Source organism: Peromyscus maniculatus, chromosome 4 (assembly GCF_049852395.1).
Source record: "Peromyscus maniculatus bairdii isolate BWxNUB_F1_BW_parent chromosome 4, HU_Pman_BW_mat_3.1, whole genome shotgun sequence".
NCBI lineage: Eukaryota > Metazoa > Chordata > Mammalia > Rodentia > Cricetidae > Peromyscus > Peromyscus maniculatus.
The window spans coordinates 46,791,590-46,811,305 of record NC_134855.1 but is presented as its reverse complement, the minus strand read 5'-3'; the positions used below and the strand labels follow the sequence as shown (position 1 = coordinate 46,811,305).

Genomic DNA, 19,716 nt, shown 5'->3' with positions numbered 1-19,716 from the left:
AACATATTCCTCTGCTAAGGCTGCCTGCAGAGAGAGAGTATCAGTCTGGGGTGTAGCAGGAATCTTAAAAGTTCTTATTAATAAAATCAAACCTGAGGCGAGTTATTGGGGTCCATGCTGGTAGATCAGAGAGACAGAACGAGCCACAGCTATCTCACCTTGCCATTTCCTCAGCTGGTCCTGTTTCCCCAGACTGGAAGCTTCTGTGTCCTCATCCCAATGAATCTCAGCTGAACTGCTGCTCAAAAGCCTGAATGCTTAACCAGCCAAAATCTTAACCAGCCAAATGCCTCTAGTTTCTGGTCCTCACGCCTTATATATCTTTCTACTTTCTACCACCACTCCCTGGGATTAAAGGCTGGCTTTCTGGGATTAAAGGTGTGTCACCATGCTTGGCTATTTCCAATGTGGCCTTGAACTCACAGAGATCCAGAGGGATTTCTATCTCTGGAATGCTAGGATTAAAGGTGTGAGTGCCACCATTTTCTAGCCTTTGTATCTAGTGGCTGTCTGTTCTCTGACCCCAGATAAGTTTATTAGAGTACACAATATTTTGGTGAACACAATACCACCACACTGGGGGGCTAACATGAACACACATTGGGTTTCTCATACTCATGGGCAGTAGAAGTCGACGATGAAGTTACAGTTTCCTCCGTGGCCCCTCCTTGGTCTTTGGATGGCTGCCACCATCTCCGTGTATCTTTACACGGTGTCCCCACCGTCCCCATCTCTCTTTCCCTTTCCTGTCTTCGTGTTCCTCTCTTACTCTTTCACCCTTCCACCTCACCCCCTTTCACACAATTTGTGAGGTTTAATTATCGAGACTTACCACTATTACTGTTGTTTGAGACAGGGGATCAAGGTTGACCTTGAATGACTTCTGGCATTATCTGTGTCTTCAAATGGGTCACTATCTTTACCCTTCCTAGCCAAAGTGCAAAGGCATCTCTAAAACAGCCATAACGAAGTTGAATTGTCCAGTATTGCATTTAAAAATGAAACCAAGGCCTGTGAGATAGCTCAACAGCTATGAACACTTGCTGCCAAGCCTGGTAACCGGAACTCAAGCTCAGGAACACACCTGGCAGGAGAAAAGTGAGACTCCGCCCACCTGGATATGCATACCCACCCTATAACACAAAACTCTCCTACACAAAGCAAGGGGTCCTCAAAAGTACACCATCCCTTCAGGATCAGTTGATTCTCTTGCTGTAGGGTCGTTCTTCACTTGATTTCTCTAGGCTTCTAACAGTTAGAATTCTGCTATGCCAGAAAAGCATTTCTGTGTGGAAAAAGAGAAAAAAAAAATCGTTCTTAGTATACGGTTTGGGTCCAGTCTTGGCCAAATCTTTTCAGTTCCTGGGCAACCTGTCACCTGCAATGTATTTAGTGGTCAGTGAACTTCCTGTAATCACATGCAAAATGTTTGTCCTTACTCACATTTCTTTGAAGAAGGTCACAGCTTTCAGCAGATTACCAATGGAACCCCTGACCCAAACAAATGTAGTACAACATGAAGTTCACTGTCACCCCCCATACTGTCTGTGCACCTGCTCCCAGGATCTCACCTTCCTGTTTCCTTGGAGACTTCAATACTCCATTCTCCCCAGCATGTTGTGCTAATGATTTCCTTACTTTTAATGACTGTGTGGGTGTGTTTTCTCTCACTAATGTAGCCAGTCTCAAAACCCGATACTGTTGCCCTGGCTTGAAGGTAGTTCTAGTAGCTCTCTCCACAATGTCCTCATTCTGGTTTATTTAAACGGTCCCTGGGTTTTAAGTAAACCCTGCTAGTTTCAGACTGCAACATGGAGGCCTTAGAGCAGACTTTTTTTCCCCAGTATGTTTTGCCATAGAAAATATTAAAACAAAACAAAACAAACCCACAAGCTATGTTCTTGTCAGAAAATGAACTATTTGTCTCTGAGTTATAGTGCCTGCTGCAATTCAGCACCATTCAGACACGTTTGACTTTGGCTGGCACTGCTCATGTGTTGGCAGCAAACAAAAATAGGCCTTTAATGTCTTCGTGGCCATTATCCTTTTCTAACAAACTTATCTGCCTTTTCTAAAATAAATCATATTTGAGAACTCTCCAGTGTCACCTTGCAGAGTAAGTGGATTTATTTCAGACTCTAGAGTTGAGACTCTAGTGACTTTTAGAAAATAATTACCTCCATTCTGGCTAGCATCCCAGGAACATTGGCATTCCATAATGACACTATTATAAATGATCTTGCCACAGCTTTCAGGTACCCCTTCCATTAGTCTCATTATGAACTACTCTCTAGAACTAATCATGACCCATACATCCATGAGCTGAGGCTTGGGTCACAGGAGAAACCAACAGAACGGCCCATGGAATAGTACCTTTCATTTTCTTCCTGGTGGAGCTAAGGTGTTATGTAGATGAACTGATGTCAGATGGCCGAGGGAGAACTTACTCTGAAACACATTCTGCTCACCTGGAGGGCTTGTTCAAACCAAGATCCCAGGAACCTGGTTCCAGAGTCTCAGATTTAGTAGTAATCGAGCAGGGCCTGAGAGTTTGCATGTCTACTGAACTCCCAGACAGTGGGGGTGTTATTGGGGGTTGAACCTTAGTTTTGAGAGGCACTGACAGGTTTTGATTTTTACGTGTCCTGGGTAGGACAGAAGTAGATCATACAGCAAGAATCCTGTAGTCTTGTAGAGGCTGTGAGATAGCTGTATAAATACCAACACTATGCCCTCAGACTTGAACAGAGGAGGCAAAACAGAACAGGGCGGATGTAACTTTCAGTCAGTGCGACGGAGCTTTGTGGAAGAAGAAGCATGCTACTGGGCCTTGGACAGGAAGATGACATTTCAGAATACAGTGGAGATAATACTATTGTGCTAACATATTTGCATTAATTAATTAGTAGAGTGCATTTCAAAGCTGTAAAATAAACCACCCAGTTTCTTCTTTCCCCTCCCTCCCTCTCTCCCTCCCTTCCTCCTCTCCTTCTGTTATTTTGAGACTGGGTCTCGAGTTACAGCTCAGACTGGACTGGAACTCACTATGTAGCCCATGCTGGCCTCAAATTCATGGCAGCCCTCTTTCATCAATCTCATGAATACTGAGGTTAAAGAAAAAAAACACCATGCCTGGCTTCAAATGACCGCTTTTTACATTTAGGAGACAATTAAAAACTTTATCGGTGATTGAAGCCATGACCTCACACATGCTAGGCACTCTACCACTGAATTGCACTCTTAACTCTTCTCTTCCTCCTCTTCTAGGAGACAGGGTTGCATACTGGCCTCAAACTCAAAGCAATCCTCCTGCCTCAGTCTCCCTAGTACTGGGATCAGCAAACCATCATGCCTGACTAGCAACCAGCTTCTTAGAGAGAGAAAGTAGAATAGTGGCTGCCAGTGCCCAGGAGACGGAGAATGGGATGCACTGTTCAGTGGACACGGAGCTATGAGAAACAGCAGTGGTGGTACAATGGTGTTCATGCAGCATCGATGCTACTACGCTTAAAAAGAGTTGAGGTTGTAAATAATACGTTATGTGCATTTTACCACATTTTCCAAAAACTGAGTAGTTTTCTTTTGGCATTGAACATTTTCTCAGTATTGAAAAATGTCCTGTCTTTCCCCGCTCTGACACTCTGATATCATTCATCCTTCTTTCTAATTGAGTAATTTATTAGTGTAATTGTTTTAAATACGCAATTCAATAGTTTTTAGCAAATTTATAGAGTTGTAATCAATCACCATAACCTAGATTTACTGCATCTCTGTCACCTAGAAGGCTCCTGTGTGTCCTCTGGCAGCCAATAGTTGCTGCTGCTGGTCCCCACAGCCACCCAACTGTCTTCTGGGTGGATCTTCATTTTCTGATAATGTCATATAAGTTCAACCACATAATATATATTCCTTCGCATCTAGCTTCTTTCATGTAGCATGTATTTTAGGAAGCTCCCTCCCCCCACCCCATGAATAAAGTTTGCTGTGAGCCTTTCACTCAATTTCCAGGGCCCTGAAATGACTGTTATTTTTATAACTTTCAATGTTTCTTTTGTAGGGGAGAATTCTTAGTGACTTCATCAAACCACCATGCTGGAGGGCTCAGGAAATCCTTTTTTTTTTTCACTTTTAAACATAGAAGATGAAAGAGTCTAGTGAAATCGTGTGTGTGTGTGTGTGTGTGTGTGTGTGTGTGTGTGTGTGTGTGTATTGAGAGAGAATCTCACCATGTAACACTGGCTGGCCTGGAATTCATGTAGACCAGGCTGAGCTTAAACTCACAGAGATCACCTTGCCTCTGCCTCCCAAGTGCTAGATTACAGGCATGTGACATGATGCCTGGCCATTAGTCCACTTTCATGGCTGTATTTCTATGTTGTTGGTTCTAATCCTCTGGAGAACCCTGACTAATCTGCTGAAGAAGGCTCCTTCAAACTGACCCATAGGAACATTTCCGCATTGGAAGATGTAATATCTTTTTCTCACCACCCTGAAGAAACCCACCTGGGTCCCAGACCATATCTATTCCAGAGAAGGCAGCACTCAGTTCAACTCATGACTTAAGAGAGTCACAATAAATCCTGCTTGGGTTGAAATGAATGGTATATAAATATAGTGATGGGGATGATGACAGTGTTCGTGGGAAGTGACAGAAGTGTTCTGTTTTTTCCTTTCAAAGACTCAGAAAGCTAGTCCCTGGGATGAGCAGCGGGGATGGAGGGATATTTTTCTCTATCCCGTCTTCCCGATATGAAAAATTTGACAAATGATAGCAATTTCTTTCTCATACCTTAGTTGAAAAGGAGCCTGGACAAAACATCAGTGGTTATGGCTAGACATGATGATGTACACACACACACACACATCTCAAGCACTCAGGAGGCTAAGGCAATGGAAGAACAGAGATCAAGGTCAGAAGCCCGGGCTACTCAGGAGGCTGAGGCAGGAGGATTACAAGATCAGCCTGAGCAACATAGTAAGACTGTCTTTAAATAAAAAAGGAGGAGGAGGAGGAGAAGAGGAGAAGGAGGAGGAGGATTGGAGATATGGAGTAGAGTGCTTGCCTGGAATGGGCCAGGCTACAGGTCCAAAATTGAGTACAGTACAAACATAAAGAGAGGGAGTGAGAGGTCGTGGGTGGGGTGGGGGTGGAAGGGAGAGTTATCAAAGCTAGCCTGGACTACACAGTATGATCAAATAAAGAAATAACTCAGCCTCCCTAACTCCCACAAAGAAACAGTGGTCATCCTAGAGTAAGTCACTCCGAGACCTTACATTGCTAAAGGCAATCTCTTTCTCAGTCCAGATTCCTCAGACATGGAGAATCTCATCACTCAACGGTCAACTGAAGAGTGGTGAAAGGTGAGCAGGCCCAGGGCTTCAGTAAGCACCGTCCTTGAATCTCCATTGTCAGCACAAAGCCCAGTGCAAGCATTATCGCTCATTCAGCTGAAGACCCAAGACACCCAAGATGTAAAATGTAAGGTAAATGTTGCCACATATCTAAAACCAGATGTTATTGCAGCAACATTCAAAATTAAAGGCCTTCCATAGCACTCTATTGATCTAATTTTTAAAAATCTTTAAAATAATTTATAATTAAAAAATTGTGTTTGTGGGGTTGGAGAGATAGTTCAGTAGTTAAGAGCGCTGGCTGCATTTCCAGAAGATCTGGGTTCAATTTCTAGCTCCCACATGGTAACTCACTATCTGTAACTGCAGAATCAGGGATCTGATGCTCTCTTCTGATCTCCAAGGGCACTATGTACTCACATAGCACAGCCATACATGAAGGCCAAACACCCGTACACATCAAACAAACAATCAAAATTGTGTTTCTGGGGAGCTGTATGTACACATGAGTGTCAGTGTCCATGGAGACACTTGGGTGCTGGGAACGCAACCCAGGTCCTTAGCAAAGGTGACCAAATTTGTTAGTAACAGGTCCCAGGCAAGAAACTGACTTTCAGACACACTGTGTTGTGCTAAATGATGATAACTTGCCATGATTCCTAAGTCTTGATTTTTAGTTCTTGAGATACCATAATCTTGTAGCTGGTGTTTGGATGCTTAAAGGAAACAGCAGTGTGGTGAAGACCTCTTAAATTCAAGCAGGGAGTTATTTTCAGAAACAATGTCATAATCAAAGACGAAAAAAGTAATAAATTAATTTTTCAATATTGACCATCTCTAGTTCCCTGTCTTTAGAGGGTGTATTCTCAATTCCCTATTTTTCTCAGTTTTACAAAGAGGGATGCAAATAGCAAGTCTGTTTCATCTGTAAAGTTCGAGTCCCTGTGGAAGTTTGCTTCCAACAAATCCTAGTTTACAATCTTTATTATTGTTATTATATTTAAAGTATGTGTTTTAAAATATCTTGGTGTCTCCTACCTGTCTATTTTCAAGGAGCACGGGTTACGTTGGTAGTGTTCTGGTCCCATTCATTTTGAAGTTCTGCAAGATCCGGGAGCATATTGTTCTTGTGACCAGTAGGTTTTAAAAAAATCAACATCTGACTGGCCTTGATGGCTCAGGGTGAAGGGTGCCTGCTGTTCCTGTAGACTAGTGGAGTTCGATTGCCAGTGGCTCACAACTGTTCCAGAGGATCCGATGCCCTCTTACGTAAACACATACAAACAGAGAAATTAAATAAGTAAAATACTCAAGATAAAGCAATGTTAGAGAAGCTTGGGAAGTTCAAAGAGTAAGTTTTGGTAAATAGTTTGGTAACTTTCAGGATGTTGCTGCCTAATCAATCATAACTGGAGTCGGTTCAGGAATATTTTGTCATTTCCAAAATTAAATGAGTACAAAAAAGTGGGGTATAAATTTCATAAAAAAAATGCAGTTCAATTTCAATTTTTACATTTTTCTTCGTCCTGTGGCAAGTCCTTCTTGCGGTCTCAGGACAGACCCAGTCCCGAGTCTAAGACAAAAACTACGAACCCCAGAATGCCCTGCTCCATAGTTGTCCGCGAGAATTCCCCGGGTCGATATCAACCAATCGTTGCAAGGGGAGCCTGTGCTGCCAGCCAATCAGAAGGCGAGTTGGCTGGCGGGTAGCAGCGGTCCAGAGTTTGAAATCGAAAGTCTGCGCGGCTGAGGAGCGGCTGGCTGGTTCCTGCCGGACGGTCGGGTCTGGGGTGAAGACGGTGGCGTTCCTGGCCGCCCAGGTCGGGGAGCCTTTCCGAAGGGCTGTGGGGCTCGCCGCTGGCGCGCGGTGAGGGAAAGGGGGCCTGGGCCTGCCGTCGTGACTCCGCGGCGCCTGGAACGCGGGCCTCCGCTGTTAGCCGCGGGGTTCGGGTTGCGTCATCCGTCCGTCTGGTCCCCGCCCCCCGCCCCCTCCCACCCCATCCGCCAGGGGTCTAGTGCAAAAAAAAAAAAAGAGGCCGTGGGTCCCCCAACTTCTTAGGGTCTCCTTGCTTGCGATTAGATGCTTAGAAGTTGACTGACACCAGGTCCTGTTAAAAAATGACTTGGAAGTGTCACACAACGTATTTTGATACTGTTTTTCCCTTTCCCACCTCCCTTCATGCTACGCTCAGAACAGACTGATGCTCTTTCACCACAGTTAAGCCCAAGTGGCTGGAGTTATCCTGTTGCTCACTACCTGACTGTTGATGGGTTTTGTTGTTTACTTTTTTTTTTTTTTTTTTTTTTTTAAGACAGGGTCTGTCCTGGAGCTCTCTGTATTGACCAGGCTAACCTTGAACTCAGATACCCTCCTGCCTCTGCCTCTTTAGTGCTGGGACGAAAGGTGTGCGCCACCATGCCCTGCTGTTTTTAATTTATTTAAACAAGCTCTCAGGTATTTCAGGCTGGGCGTGGATTTTGCTGAGGATGACCTTTAACTCCTGATCCTCCTGCCCCAGCTTCTAAATGCTGGAATTATCGTCTGCCATTATGCTGGCTGCACTGTAGAATCACTAACCGTTCGTTCCGTGGCAAAGCCAAACTGCGGGCATATACTCGATTAGAATATGTGGCTTGTTTGGTGTCAGTAACGATTCTGTGTGTGCTCTGTTTTGCAGTGCCTTGCACAATGTTGGAAGACGAGCTGGCTCTCTTCGAGAAAAGCATAAATGAATTTGGAGATAAGTTCAGAAACGGCCTCAGTGATAATCCTAGTCAGGTGCTGGGGCTTAGGGATGCCTTCAAGGACTCCATTAGAGCGCTTTCAGGTACCGCACTTAACTCCCAACCGGCTCATTTTGCCGTTCGTATTTACTTTTTTGCTGTCACTTCAGCGGAGTTGAAACTTCTGTTGTAATTTGCCTTGCAGAAAAGCTGTCTTTGAAACTGAAGGAAGAAGAAAGGATGGTTGAGACGTTTCTGGAATATCAAAATCGTATGTGAAAAACTGTAGATCAGTTTTTAGATTGAATATCCTTATCGTGAAACCTTCACACAAATAAGACAGTGTAGTAAGTGTTCCTACATTCACATACATGCATACACACACGCGTCAAAATCCTGTTCCCGTCACCAGCTTAAAGTTGAATATCTTTACATCTTCCAGTACCACGAATTTTTTCAGTATTATATTTGAATGCTATATGAATGACATCATTGTATAATGTATTCTGTCTCTTTTTAATTAAGCAGTGTTATGTGTATGGTTATGCATAAAGGCCAGCCTTTAAAAAAAAGTTTTTCACATTGGAAATCCCAGCCAAGGAACCTGGAGTTTCTTGGGACTTTGGGGTCTGGTTAATGTTCTAATAACCACCACTCTTCTTCACCTCTCATTTCCATAGCTCTCCAGATATTTCAATACTGGATCTGTATCTTTTATTGAATCCTCATACATAAGCCATAAACCTGGGACCATGGGTCAAACATCCATAGAGACATTTGGTTTAGGGGCACCATGTTTTAAACACTTAAACTGGAAAACCCTTTGAAAACACACTGAATACACACACACACACACACACACACACACACACACACACACTGTGGTTGAACAGAAATAACAGTTTATCTAAGGTCAAAGAACATTTTGAATATTTGATTGCTCTTGCCCTGGATTAAGGAAACTGCATAAGGTATACTCTTAGACTTTAGTAGAGATAAAGACAGGGAGACCATAGTTAAAATGTTAAAATATATTGTAATACTTGCAGTGATAATGGAATGCATGCCATGTGGGTATAGGCTCTGAAGAGCGTGATTTAATAAGTTGCAGAATATTTAATAACTAACCCTTAGTTCCCACAGTCTAAGCTGTTTGCACATTTAAACTCAGTCCTCACAACTTTAAGACATGTAGGTTCTCTTACTGGGTTTTTGTGAGAGGTTTTCCTTGGTGGTTTGGTTGATTGAGATGGGACATCACGTTCTTTATAGCCCAGGCTGGCCTCGGACTTGTGGTCTTCCTCTCAGTCTTGTAGTCTCACCTTGCTGAGTGCTAGGATTACAGGCACGGCCACACTCTCCTTACCCTTGTTTTTAAAAAAGAGACTTCTGTAATAGTGCCCTAGCCTTGAATAAATTATATAACTACGAGGTATTTAGCAAGGGACATAGCATTCAGTACTTTTATATTCATTTGAGTCAGATGTGAATTCTTTTACCTGTATGCTGAATTTTGTAGCCTTTCTCTTTGATTTGTTTTAAAATCAGATCTTTTGCCCTCATAGTTAATTTTGTACCTATAGACGCTACTTTTCTGATTTTATAAGATTTCATTTTGTCTTTTAAGTATTTAGTAAGTTCAGGATTTATTTCGATTCCAGCACTGCTTAAAGAGAGTAATCTACCCTCTTGATGCTGGGTTTATATTTTTCTTGCCATACTAACTTCCTAAATACACCACAATTGCTTCCAGGGTCCTTGTTTCTCTGAGTTGCATATTAGTTCTTTAGTACTTTAGTACTGGGGTCAGGTGTATCTATCCACTGGGAGTACTGTGTCTTACAGGGCAGTTCTGTTCCTTGTTAGTTTAATAAGGTCTGTCACAGCTCCTTATTCTCACCTGTGTATTGTCAGATGGATTTACTGGCTATTCTTGTCAGATGGTCTGAGCCCGCAGTAATGTCTAGACTCTGGGATGTTCTGATACCTTAGTAGTGTTTAGAAGAGGAGTGTCATCTAGAATCCAACTCAGCTATGTGTTTGAAACAAGTTGTAGTTCTTTCTCTACAGAGACTGTTTTCTTCATGTGGATTATTGTGTAGTTGTAGATGACAATTTGTTTTTGCCATGTTAAAAATGTGGACCCCTGTGGTGGTATTGTGTTCCCCAAAATATTGTGCACCCTAATAAACTTATCTGGGGTCAGAGACAGAACAGCCACTAGATACAGAGGCTAGAAAATGGTGTCACTCACGCCTTTAATCCTAGCATTCCAGAGGCAGAAATCCCTCTGGATCTTTGTGAGTTCAAGGCCATATTGGAAACAGCAAGGTGCGGTGACACACACCTTTAATCCCAAGAAGCGAGCTTTCAATCCCAGGGAGTGATGGCAGAAAGAAGAAAGATATATAAGGCATGAAGACCAGAAACTAGAAGCTTTTTGGCTGGTTAAGCTTTCAGGCTTTGAGCAGCACAGTTCAGCTGAGATCCATTTGGATGAGGACTCAGAAGCTTCCAGTCTGAGGAAACAGGATCAGCTGAGGAATTGGCCAGGTGAGGAAGCTGTGGATTGTTCTGCTTCTCTGATCTTCCAGCATTCACCCCAATAACTGGCCTCAGGTTTGATTTTATTAGTAAGACCTTTTAAGATTCATGCTACAGACCCCTCTATATAGTTTAAGAAATAGTGGCAGAGTTGGCACAGAGGCACCCACCTATATATACTACTTGGAAGGCTGTCACAGGAGCATTGAAAGTTCAAGGCCAGTTTGAGCAACTCAGTAAGACCCTGTCACAGGATAAAAATTTTAAAAGGGCTTGGGGGTGTAGTTTGGGGGTATGAAGTGTTTGGTTAGCATTTTTGAGAGCCTGGGTTTATTCCCTAGTACAGTAAAAAAATTCAGTAGGAAGAGTAGGTACTTCATTTATATATAACATGTTTTCCCAGTACCTGCTTATATGATACATTTTGCTAATATTTTATCTTCATTGTATCTAACCATATTTACTTTTAGTGGATTGTTTATATATATATTTGTTTTTGTTTTATGTGTATGGGTATATTTGCTGCAAGTATTATGTGTGTAATACATTCATTCAGTGCCCTTGTGGGCCCAAAGAGGGCATCAGATCCCTTGGAAATAAAGTTACAAATGGTTGTTAGCCTCCATGTTGGTCCTAGGAACTGAATTCAGGTCTTCTACAAGAACACAAGTGCCCTTAACCGCTGGGCCATCTTTCTAAGTCCCTGAATTTTTTTTTCCCTCGAGAGTTTTGTATAATAGTTTGGGGTCATACTCACTCCCTCCCCCAGCTCTTCTCAGATTCACACCTGCTTCTCTCCCCACCCACCCCCAACTTTTCTTTTTTCCAAACCTTCAAGACTGATTTGTACTGCCCAAATATTTGTGGATGTGTAACTTTCTGTGTAGTGGAGGATGACCTGCCTCTACCTCGAGTGCTGGGATTACAAGTGTGCACCATCATACCCAGTTTATGGGGTGCTAGGGATCAAATCCAAGGCTTCCTACATGGTAGGCAAGAGCTCTACCACCTGAGTTATACCCCAAGTCCCATATGTTAGTATTTATTAGGCTTTATGACACCTTTTTGTGTACAGCTGTTTGTGTGTGTGTACATGTGTGCATACACATTTATATAAGTGCCGTGGTGCGTGTCGGAGGTAAACAGACAATTTACAGGAATTAGTTCCCTTTTCACCATGTGGGATTGAACTCAGTGGGCTTGGCAATGAACACCATTCCCTCCCGATCATCTCTTGGGTGCTGTCACTGTATTTTAAATAAAACTAGCTGTGAGTGGAGACATGGTAATGTCTGCTGTATTTTAGTTTCAGGATTATGCTAACCTTGTAAGATTTGCTGATCTTATCACCGTTTTCTTCTGTCTTTAGTAAATTCCAGAAAAACTTTCAAGGCATTAGAATTAGCTCTTTCTGCAAAGTACCATGAAAAGCTGTCTTGTAGAGTTGGGCTATCTTCTGTGGTGGGCTTTACTTATAGACTTATTTGGAACTGCAGGGGTCATGGTCTTCTCATTTCCTATTTTGTCAATTAATTTGGTTTTCTTAATTTTAGAAGCATTTTTTTATTTTAAAGACAACAAATAAAGCAGATTCTCTATTAACATTTATTTTTTTGAGTCATTCAATATATTTATCAATCAAAGTACTCTTTATGCTAGGGAGATAGAGGCCGAGGGATTATGAGTCTGAGGCCAGCCTTTGCTACATAGTGAGTTTGAGGCCAGCCTAGGTTTACATAGGCTCTGTCTTCAAAACAAAATAGAAAAAGAATCTATTAATCTCAGGAAAGGCAGTGCTTTTTGTGTTTTTCTTAGTTATAGGTCAGAGTAGGCCATATGTATTTTTAATGCCATTTGTTTTTTACAGAGCTCTGTAAGCAGAATAAGCTTATTCAAGAAAAGAAAGATAACCTGTTAAAGATGATTGATGAAGTAAAAGACAAGAAGCAGGAATTGGAAGTGCTGACAGCAAATATCCAGGACCTCAAGGAAGAATATTCTAGGAAGAAGGAAAGTGAGTTTGTGGTTACATTTAAAATAGTTGGCTGAATTTCAAAGGCAGGATGGTTCACGGCTGTATGCATCTTGATGGCTCTACTTCATGTCTAAATAAATGGATAACACTTGAGGGCACAGCCAGCCCAGCATCTCTGCTCGGTGTCACTTAATCAACCAAGTGGGCTTGGTTTTCTTTTTGAGACGATTGTTTTACTTAAAAGGCTTTGTTGAATTTCAGTTACAACCCAACCCTCATGTCATTATTACTCTGGTTGTAACTGAAATTGGACAAAGCCATTTAGTATCTTATGTAGTCTGGGCAGGCCTCAAGTTTGTAATGAAGGATGCCTTTGGACATCTCCTCCTGCTTCCACCTCCTGAGTGCTGGGATTATAGGCATGCTCACCATGCTGTACCTGTGTTGAAGAATCCTTTGAAGGACTTAAAAGGATTCAACAAACGGCCCATAAAATCTCTGCCAGGCAGTTAGTGCGCAGACTCAACTGGTGAGAGTACAGAGACTGTGTGGCTGCAGTGCTTGTCCCTAAAAGGGTCGTGTAATCACACACACCCTCCTGCCAAGGCTCAGGGAGCATCACAAGGAATGGAAGACCCAGAGCTTGGGGAGGAGTACTGTGAAACAGCAGCCTTGGACATGACATGGCCAGGGCACTCATGAATTCTCAGCAACTGTGGTTCCCTGCGTAAGCTGGGTCAGTCAACAGATGAGAGGAAGAAGAGCCCGTGAGACCCCCCCCTCACAGGACTGCTGACAGTGTTGGCTGGGGACACCCCCCCCACAGGACTGCTGACAGTGTTGGCTGGGGAGACCCCCCCCCTCACAGGAGTGTTGACAGTGTTGGCTGGGGAGACCCTGCCCTCAGCCCTCCAAGGACTGTTGACAGTGTTGGCTGGGGAGACCCCGCCCTCACAGGACTGTTGACAGTGTTGGCTGGGGAGACCCCCCCTCACAGGACTGTTGACAGTGTTGGCTGTCTCAGTGGTGGAACTGCTGATAACTCAGCCCTTGCTCCTGCAGGAAACTCCCTTAAACTCGGCAAGTCGCAAACACAGGACGTGAAAGTGTGGTGGTGGGGGAGGACCCTGTTGGGAAGAAGCAGGGTTTCAGTAGGAGAAAGATAAGACAGGATAATAGGAGGTAAAAAGAATGAAAATCCATGTGAGGTGTGTGTGTGTGTAAAACTGAAAGGATAAAAAAGATTCTTAATCTCTGTCTGGTTTATAAACACTGATACTACAAAGGCCCTTTCTGTAAAAACTTTCATATTCAAATAAATGCTTTATTGAGAAAGGAAATTGACTGGCCTACAAACTCTTCAGATCTCTTGGAAATAGCAGTTTGGTTAGTGCTTTCTTTTACAGAGTTCTCATCCAAGACTAAATTGTGCACTTATACTTCTCATCTGCCATCTATTAGTTAGACTTACTTGTTAACTTTAAAATAATTGTAAACCAGCATGAAATAAGGCTGAATTCTCATGGGAAGCAGTTATGCCTAGAATAAAATACCTTTCCCATGAAGCAATTAGTATTTATTTGTCTAGCTAGCAAATAACCACAACAACAACAATAATAATAATGAAATCTTTTTCTAGGCTAGTTATACAAGTCCCTGGCCTGATTTCTGTATGTCAGGCAATCTTTTCTTTCACCTTGAACAGAAACCCCTTTTGTTATTTGTTAGTTAGAAACTAAATAAATATAAACAGATGGATATGCCTGGCATAGTTTTTTAGTAGTTTTCAAGTTTCTTAAAATTAATTCAATAAGCCTTAAACTGAGAGTTACCTGAGATATCTAACGCTTTTTAAATCGTAGCCATTTCTACTGCTAACAAAGCTAATGAAGAGAGATTGAAACGGCTGCAGAAGTCAGCGGACATGTATAGAGATTGCCTTGGACTAGAAATTAGAAAGATTCATGGTAAGTTTTTGCTGTAACTGGTATATAGATGATTAGAAAAGGGGGTATCTAGAGAAGAGAAGAATCTAAGAGGTATTTTCAGCTAAACTAGTAAAGACAAAGTTAGGTTTCTAGAAAATAGGCCACTTTTAATCATCTAAATATAAGTTTTGTTTCATTTATCTAGGATTCTAATGAAAGTAGTTGACATGGTTGTCAAAACAACACCACCAAACCATACAAATATGTCTTGTTTCCACTGGCATTTATATCATCTCCAGTTGCCTTAAGAATGGTGATTTGTGAATGCTGGTGTAATTACTCCTTCTATTAATGTAGTGTGATTTATTCTATCTTTTATCAGTTGGATTGCTATGAGCAATTGAATTATTTTTCTAGCTTTAGAAATAGTGCATATACTTTGTCACTTGGGAGGATCCTTTCTCAGAGGGGATTTACTCTGTTAAAAAGCACATGAATATTTTTATAGCTATTATATGCATATATGTTAATTGGTTATAATGGGTAGTATTTGGGGGCTTCCCAAGATCACCATCAGGCTTGATGAGTCACTGAGGGGACGCAGTGTATGTACTGGCCTTCCATAATTCATGGAGAATATATTTTAAGACATGTAGTGGATGCCGAACCAGTTAGTTGTGAATCCTATGCATATTTCCTCTACGTGTGCATATTTAGGATAGCTAAGTTTTTATATTTTATGTATTTATTGCATTTTTGAAGTCATTTGTTGTGTGTGTACATGTGTGCCATTTGTGTGAGTGCGTGTGTGCTATTGCACTCTTTGGAGGTCAGAGAACAGCGTGGCAGAATCAGTTCTTCCTGGGTTCTGGGGATTGAATTCAGGTCACCAGGCTTAGTGGCAAGTGCCCTTCCCTGCTGAGCCATCTCAACACCACCCCTCCCCCTTAGCTGTGTATTTGTTGTTATTGTGTGTTTATGATGGCAGGAAGGGCTCGGTGTGTGTTTGGAACCAAGTGGCATTCTTTATCATAAACTGGTATATGTAAAGTGTTTCCCTGACCTGTGAAAGCTGGTCAAGCAGAGCAGTTGACCAGAGGAATGGATGACAACAACCTGCTGTCTTTAAGAGAGTATCAGACGTGAAGGAAATAAAACTGACAAGCTGGTGTCCACTGAAGAACGATAGATTGCTTGGTGGCCTGGCAGGGGGAGGTACCAACTCTCAAATGGTCACAAAAGTACTCTTTGCCTATTGGAGACTAAGAGAAGTGTCCTCTTCTGTGTACTCGGGCAGAGAAAACCCCACATTAAACCCTTCGTTTTGATAAACTGAGTGTATTACCAAATCTCCCCTTGGCATGCACATCCTTCCCAGTACTATTAACAGTCTAAGTCTGGTGTACTGACAGTTACTTCATTTTGAAGTTGCATGTAAGATAAGTCTTTCCTAAGTTTCTGAAGATTCCTTTTATAACTAAGAATTTTAAATAAGATTGCTTAACTTTTTATGCTATAGAAGAACTAAAATGTGTGTGAATTTATACGTTGTGGCAGCCAGGAATATACTTCTTTGGCAGCATTTCAAGGTTTTTCATTTCGTTTCGGTTTGGTTTTTTGGTTTTTTTTTTTTTTGTTTTTTTATCATAAAGTAACTAGAAAAATATAAAATGAATTCATTTAACAATATGGGTTTTATTATAGTAAGATACATATAATGTAAAAACTAAGCTGTTTTAACCATCTTAAAGTGTATAATTCATACATTAATTACATCTAAAGTGTTGTATGACCATCACCAACCACTATGGATTTCTATATTTTTTTTTTATCACCCCAAACATAAATTTTTTAAAAGCTCCCAGTAACCTTTATTTTTTTGTTTCTGGGAGTTTATCTTATCTGTTCTAGCTATTTTATAGAGTTGAATCGTGTAGTATTTGTTTTTCTGCCTCTTAGCATTGTAGTTCCAAGGTTTGTCCATACTGTAGTTATGTAGGAGAAGTTCGTTCCTTTTTATGTCTGGGCAGTGTGTATGTGTGTGTGTGTGCGCGTGTGTGTGTGCGCGTGTGTGTGTGCGCGCGTGTGTGTGCGCGTGTGTGGATCTCCACCAAGAGCTTTGGTATTTCTAAGTATTCTCATATTAAATGGTTTACTCTCTTTCTTCAGGTGATAAACTGCAGTTTATATTCACTAGTATTGACCCCAAGAATCCCGAGAGCCCTTACATGTTTTCCCTGAGCCTAAATGAAGCTAGGGATTATGAAGGTATGTCTTCTGTCTCTTACTTGTGTTTAGGATCACTGCCCTCACTGTCATTTTTCTCATAATATTATAAAATAAGGAAAGTAGTGTTTGCACATGCTGTTTCCTTTTCAGCGTTTATTCTTGGGGTACCGTTCGCTACAGGGTGTGAGAGTAGTTTGGCCATGTAGATTTATTTAGGGGTCCTAAAAAGTAACACCTCTCCAGAATGACACAGTGTCATGGGGACTGAAAACTTGAGATCAAAGTTCATTGTATTTCATATGTAGATTTGATGACCTTTGCAGAGAACTTTAACACTGTGAGTGGTAGTATGTATACTTTAGTCATTGTCATTTTGTGTAAAATAATCAAAACGTGGTAATTTACTTTTCTCAAAATTTTTTGAAGGCTGTTTCATCCTGAAAAGTCCTACACATTCACAGTGTGGGTTAGTTACTGGTTCTGCAGCAGGTCAGAGAGCCATTCATTTAAAGGGAATGTATGTGATTGCTAACAATGTGAACACTAAGCAGGCAGAAGTATGTCTGTACCTTTTTAATTCTTCTAGTCCTATATTAATACACTTTAATTTGTTGGCATTCATAAAAATGATTCTCACCTGTGATATCGTTTCACAGCTTGTATAGCTGGCAGATAGATAGTACCCAGGGTGCTGCTTGGCTCTGGGGCCCTGGTGTTTCACTGTCATCTTACAGGATTCAGATTTTGAGAATCATCATTCACAAACTATTTGAGGATTTTCTCTTTAGTAATTGTCTTTTAATCAAATGAATACCGACTGTCAAAGAACAAACCCCAAGAACCTGTTCCCTAGTTTCCACTTTTCTCTAAGTTGTGTATTAGTACATAGTCTGTTGGTGATGGTTAGTGGTGTGAGTTGTCCACCTGACAGAGTCTAGAGTTACCTGCCTGCTGTGAGTCATTATCATGACTGTGTTAATTGGGGTAGGAGGACCCTATGGTAAGTGATGCCATTTCCTGGCTGGGAACCTGAGCAGGAGAAATAGAGAAAGGGAGCTGAGCATGTGTGCATTGCTCTCCACTTCCTGATCACCAGGAGACCAGCTGCTCCCAGCTTCTGCTGCCTTGACTTCCCCATGCTTGATTGACCTTTGAACTGAGGGCTAGAATAAGGCCTCTCTCTTGTAAGTTGCTTTTATCAGGTATCATATCCATTGTAAAGAAAACTTAAAGATACTCAGAATGTTTGATAGTGTATTAAAATGATACTCAAGAATACATTTTGAACCAAGTACTCTATTTCTCAGTTGTGGTCCTATCCAAGCAAACTCTACCAAAGCCAGAAAGCTAATGTGGTCAAGTTCTTCCTCCTGAACAAAGGTGATTGATGTCGAAAGACGGGATCATTCCTGGGCAACTCTCACTGGAGATTTGCTCTGTTCTACCAGTGTGTGCAACTGACATGAGGATCATTGTAACTTGTGACTTTTGTCTCTTTTAATTAGTGGACTCTGTAACTACCACTCTTGGAACAGTAACCTTGTTTCCTACTGACTTCCATTGTACTTGTAAAAGTCTTAGATATTTCTTTCAAAAATCATAAATTACTAAGAATTGGCATTGAGGCTGGATGTGTTTGCTCTTGCCTTCAATCCCAGCACTTAAGAGGCAGAAGCAGATGGATCTCTGTGAGTTTATGGTCTAAGTAGAATTCCAGGCCAACCACACCTATATAGTGAGATCCTGTCTCCAAAAAAGAAAGGAAAAAGAAAAAAAGGATTGTCATTGAAAATTGTGCTTTTTTTCATATTGTGGCAAGAAACTTAGAAGTCAGACTATAGTTTTACACAGAAAATGACTTCTGAGAGTTAAAATGTATATAGGAAAGACAGTGGAAAGAGCACTCGGTGTCACTCAGCGCTCAGTCTCTTGGATTCCATGCTTAGATTTAAGGTGGGACTGTGGTACTGACAGTTTGAGTACTTAGGGATTGAGCAAAGGAAAGGGCTAAAAGATAACTATAAAATTCAAGTGTATTAGTTTATGCTCAGAGCATTTTAGTAAAGTGTAATTATCATTCAGACAGCTTAAAGCCTATGTTGGAAACACTTCGACACACGTACAGAGAGCCCTCATTTAAAGCATCTTCTCTTTTCTTCCAGTGTCCGACTGCTCGCCTCATCTTGAGTGCCTAGCAGAATTTCAGGAGAAAGTCAGGAAGACCAACAATTTTTCAGCGTTTCTTGCTAATATTCGGAAAGCTTTTATAGCTACGGTTTATAACTGATGTAGAAATAGTAGGTGACAGTTTGTTCTACTTTGTTATTGTATATATCCTAAAATAATTTTCACCTCTTGCTCCTCTGTGGTTCTTCAGTGTTTTTGTGTGGTATGAAGGAAACTAGAGTACATCATTCCAAAACATGCCCCTTTGGCATAACACTTTTGAGCTAAAAACAGTTAAACAGCAACAGAGTTGGAAAACTGCTGCGCTCAATTTTCCTAAACACAGGACCTAAAATGATAAAGGTGTCTGGCCTCATGCCCACAAAGAAAGATGGAAGTTAACTGCTAAAGAGAGCTCTTACTACTTCAGGCACGACATCGGAAATGGACAAGCTTGCTTCATTAACTTATTCCCGTAAATGTAGTCTCCATAATTCCCCATCTGTGGAAGCCAAAAGCCAACCCTGCTGTCTGTCCTGTCACGTCTGTAAAATCGAACTGTTCTCTGTTGAAGATGCTCTGTAAACGTGAGTTCTAAGCCTGTTTGGAGTTTTTTGTTTGGGTTCTCCTGTCCAGTGTGCATGCACATGTTAATAAACTTGATCAGTTTTCTCTTGTGAACCACTTTGTAACCATCTCTTCAGTATGAATATATGAGGATTGAAGGGAAATGGTTTCCTCCCTCACAGGTATGTATCTGTAATTATTTTCATTAAAATCTTAGCAGGAAATTGATAA

The 19,716-nt window shown here is 41.5% G+C and overlaps 1 protein-coding gene across 2 annotated transcripts; it reads left to right on the top strand.

Moving 5' to 3' along the window:
- The first annotated feature begins 7,044 nt into the window (after positions 1-7,044).
- Spc25 (SPC25 component of NDC80 kinetochore complex) lies at positions 7,045-19,599 on the top strand. 2 transcript variants are annotated; one of them, XM_006972381.4, is made up of 7 exons: positions 7,045-7,172; positions 8,031-8,180; positions 8,282-8,347; positions 12,488-12,634; positions 14,458-14,562; positions 16,693-16,791; positions 18,915-19,599. In XM_006972381.4, exons 2-7 carry the CDS (start codon positions 8,042-8,044, stop codon positions 19,037-19,039), a joined length of 681 nt encoding a protein of 226 aa, XP_006972443.1. In that variant the 5' UTR covers positions 7,045-7,172; positions 8,031-8,041; the 3' UTR covers positions 19,040-19,599. The 2 variants fall into 2 exon arrangements, with proteins under 2 accessions (XP_006972443.1, XP_042131361.1); XM_042275427.2 differs by having other exon boundaries at positions 7,082-7,219.
- The last annotated feature ends 117 nt before the right edge of the window (positions 19,600-19,716 follow it).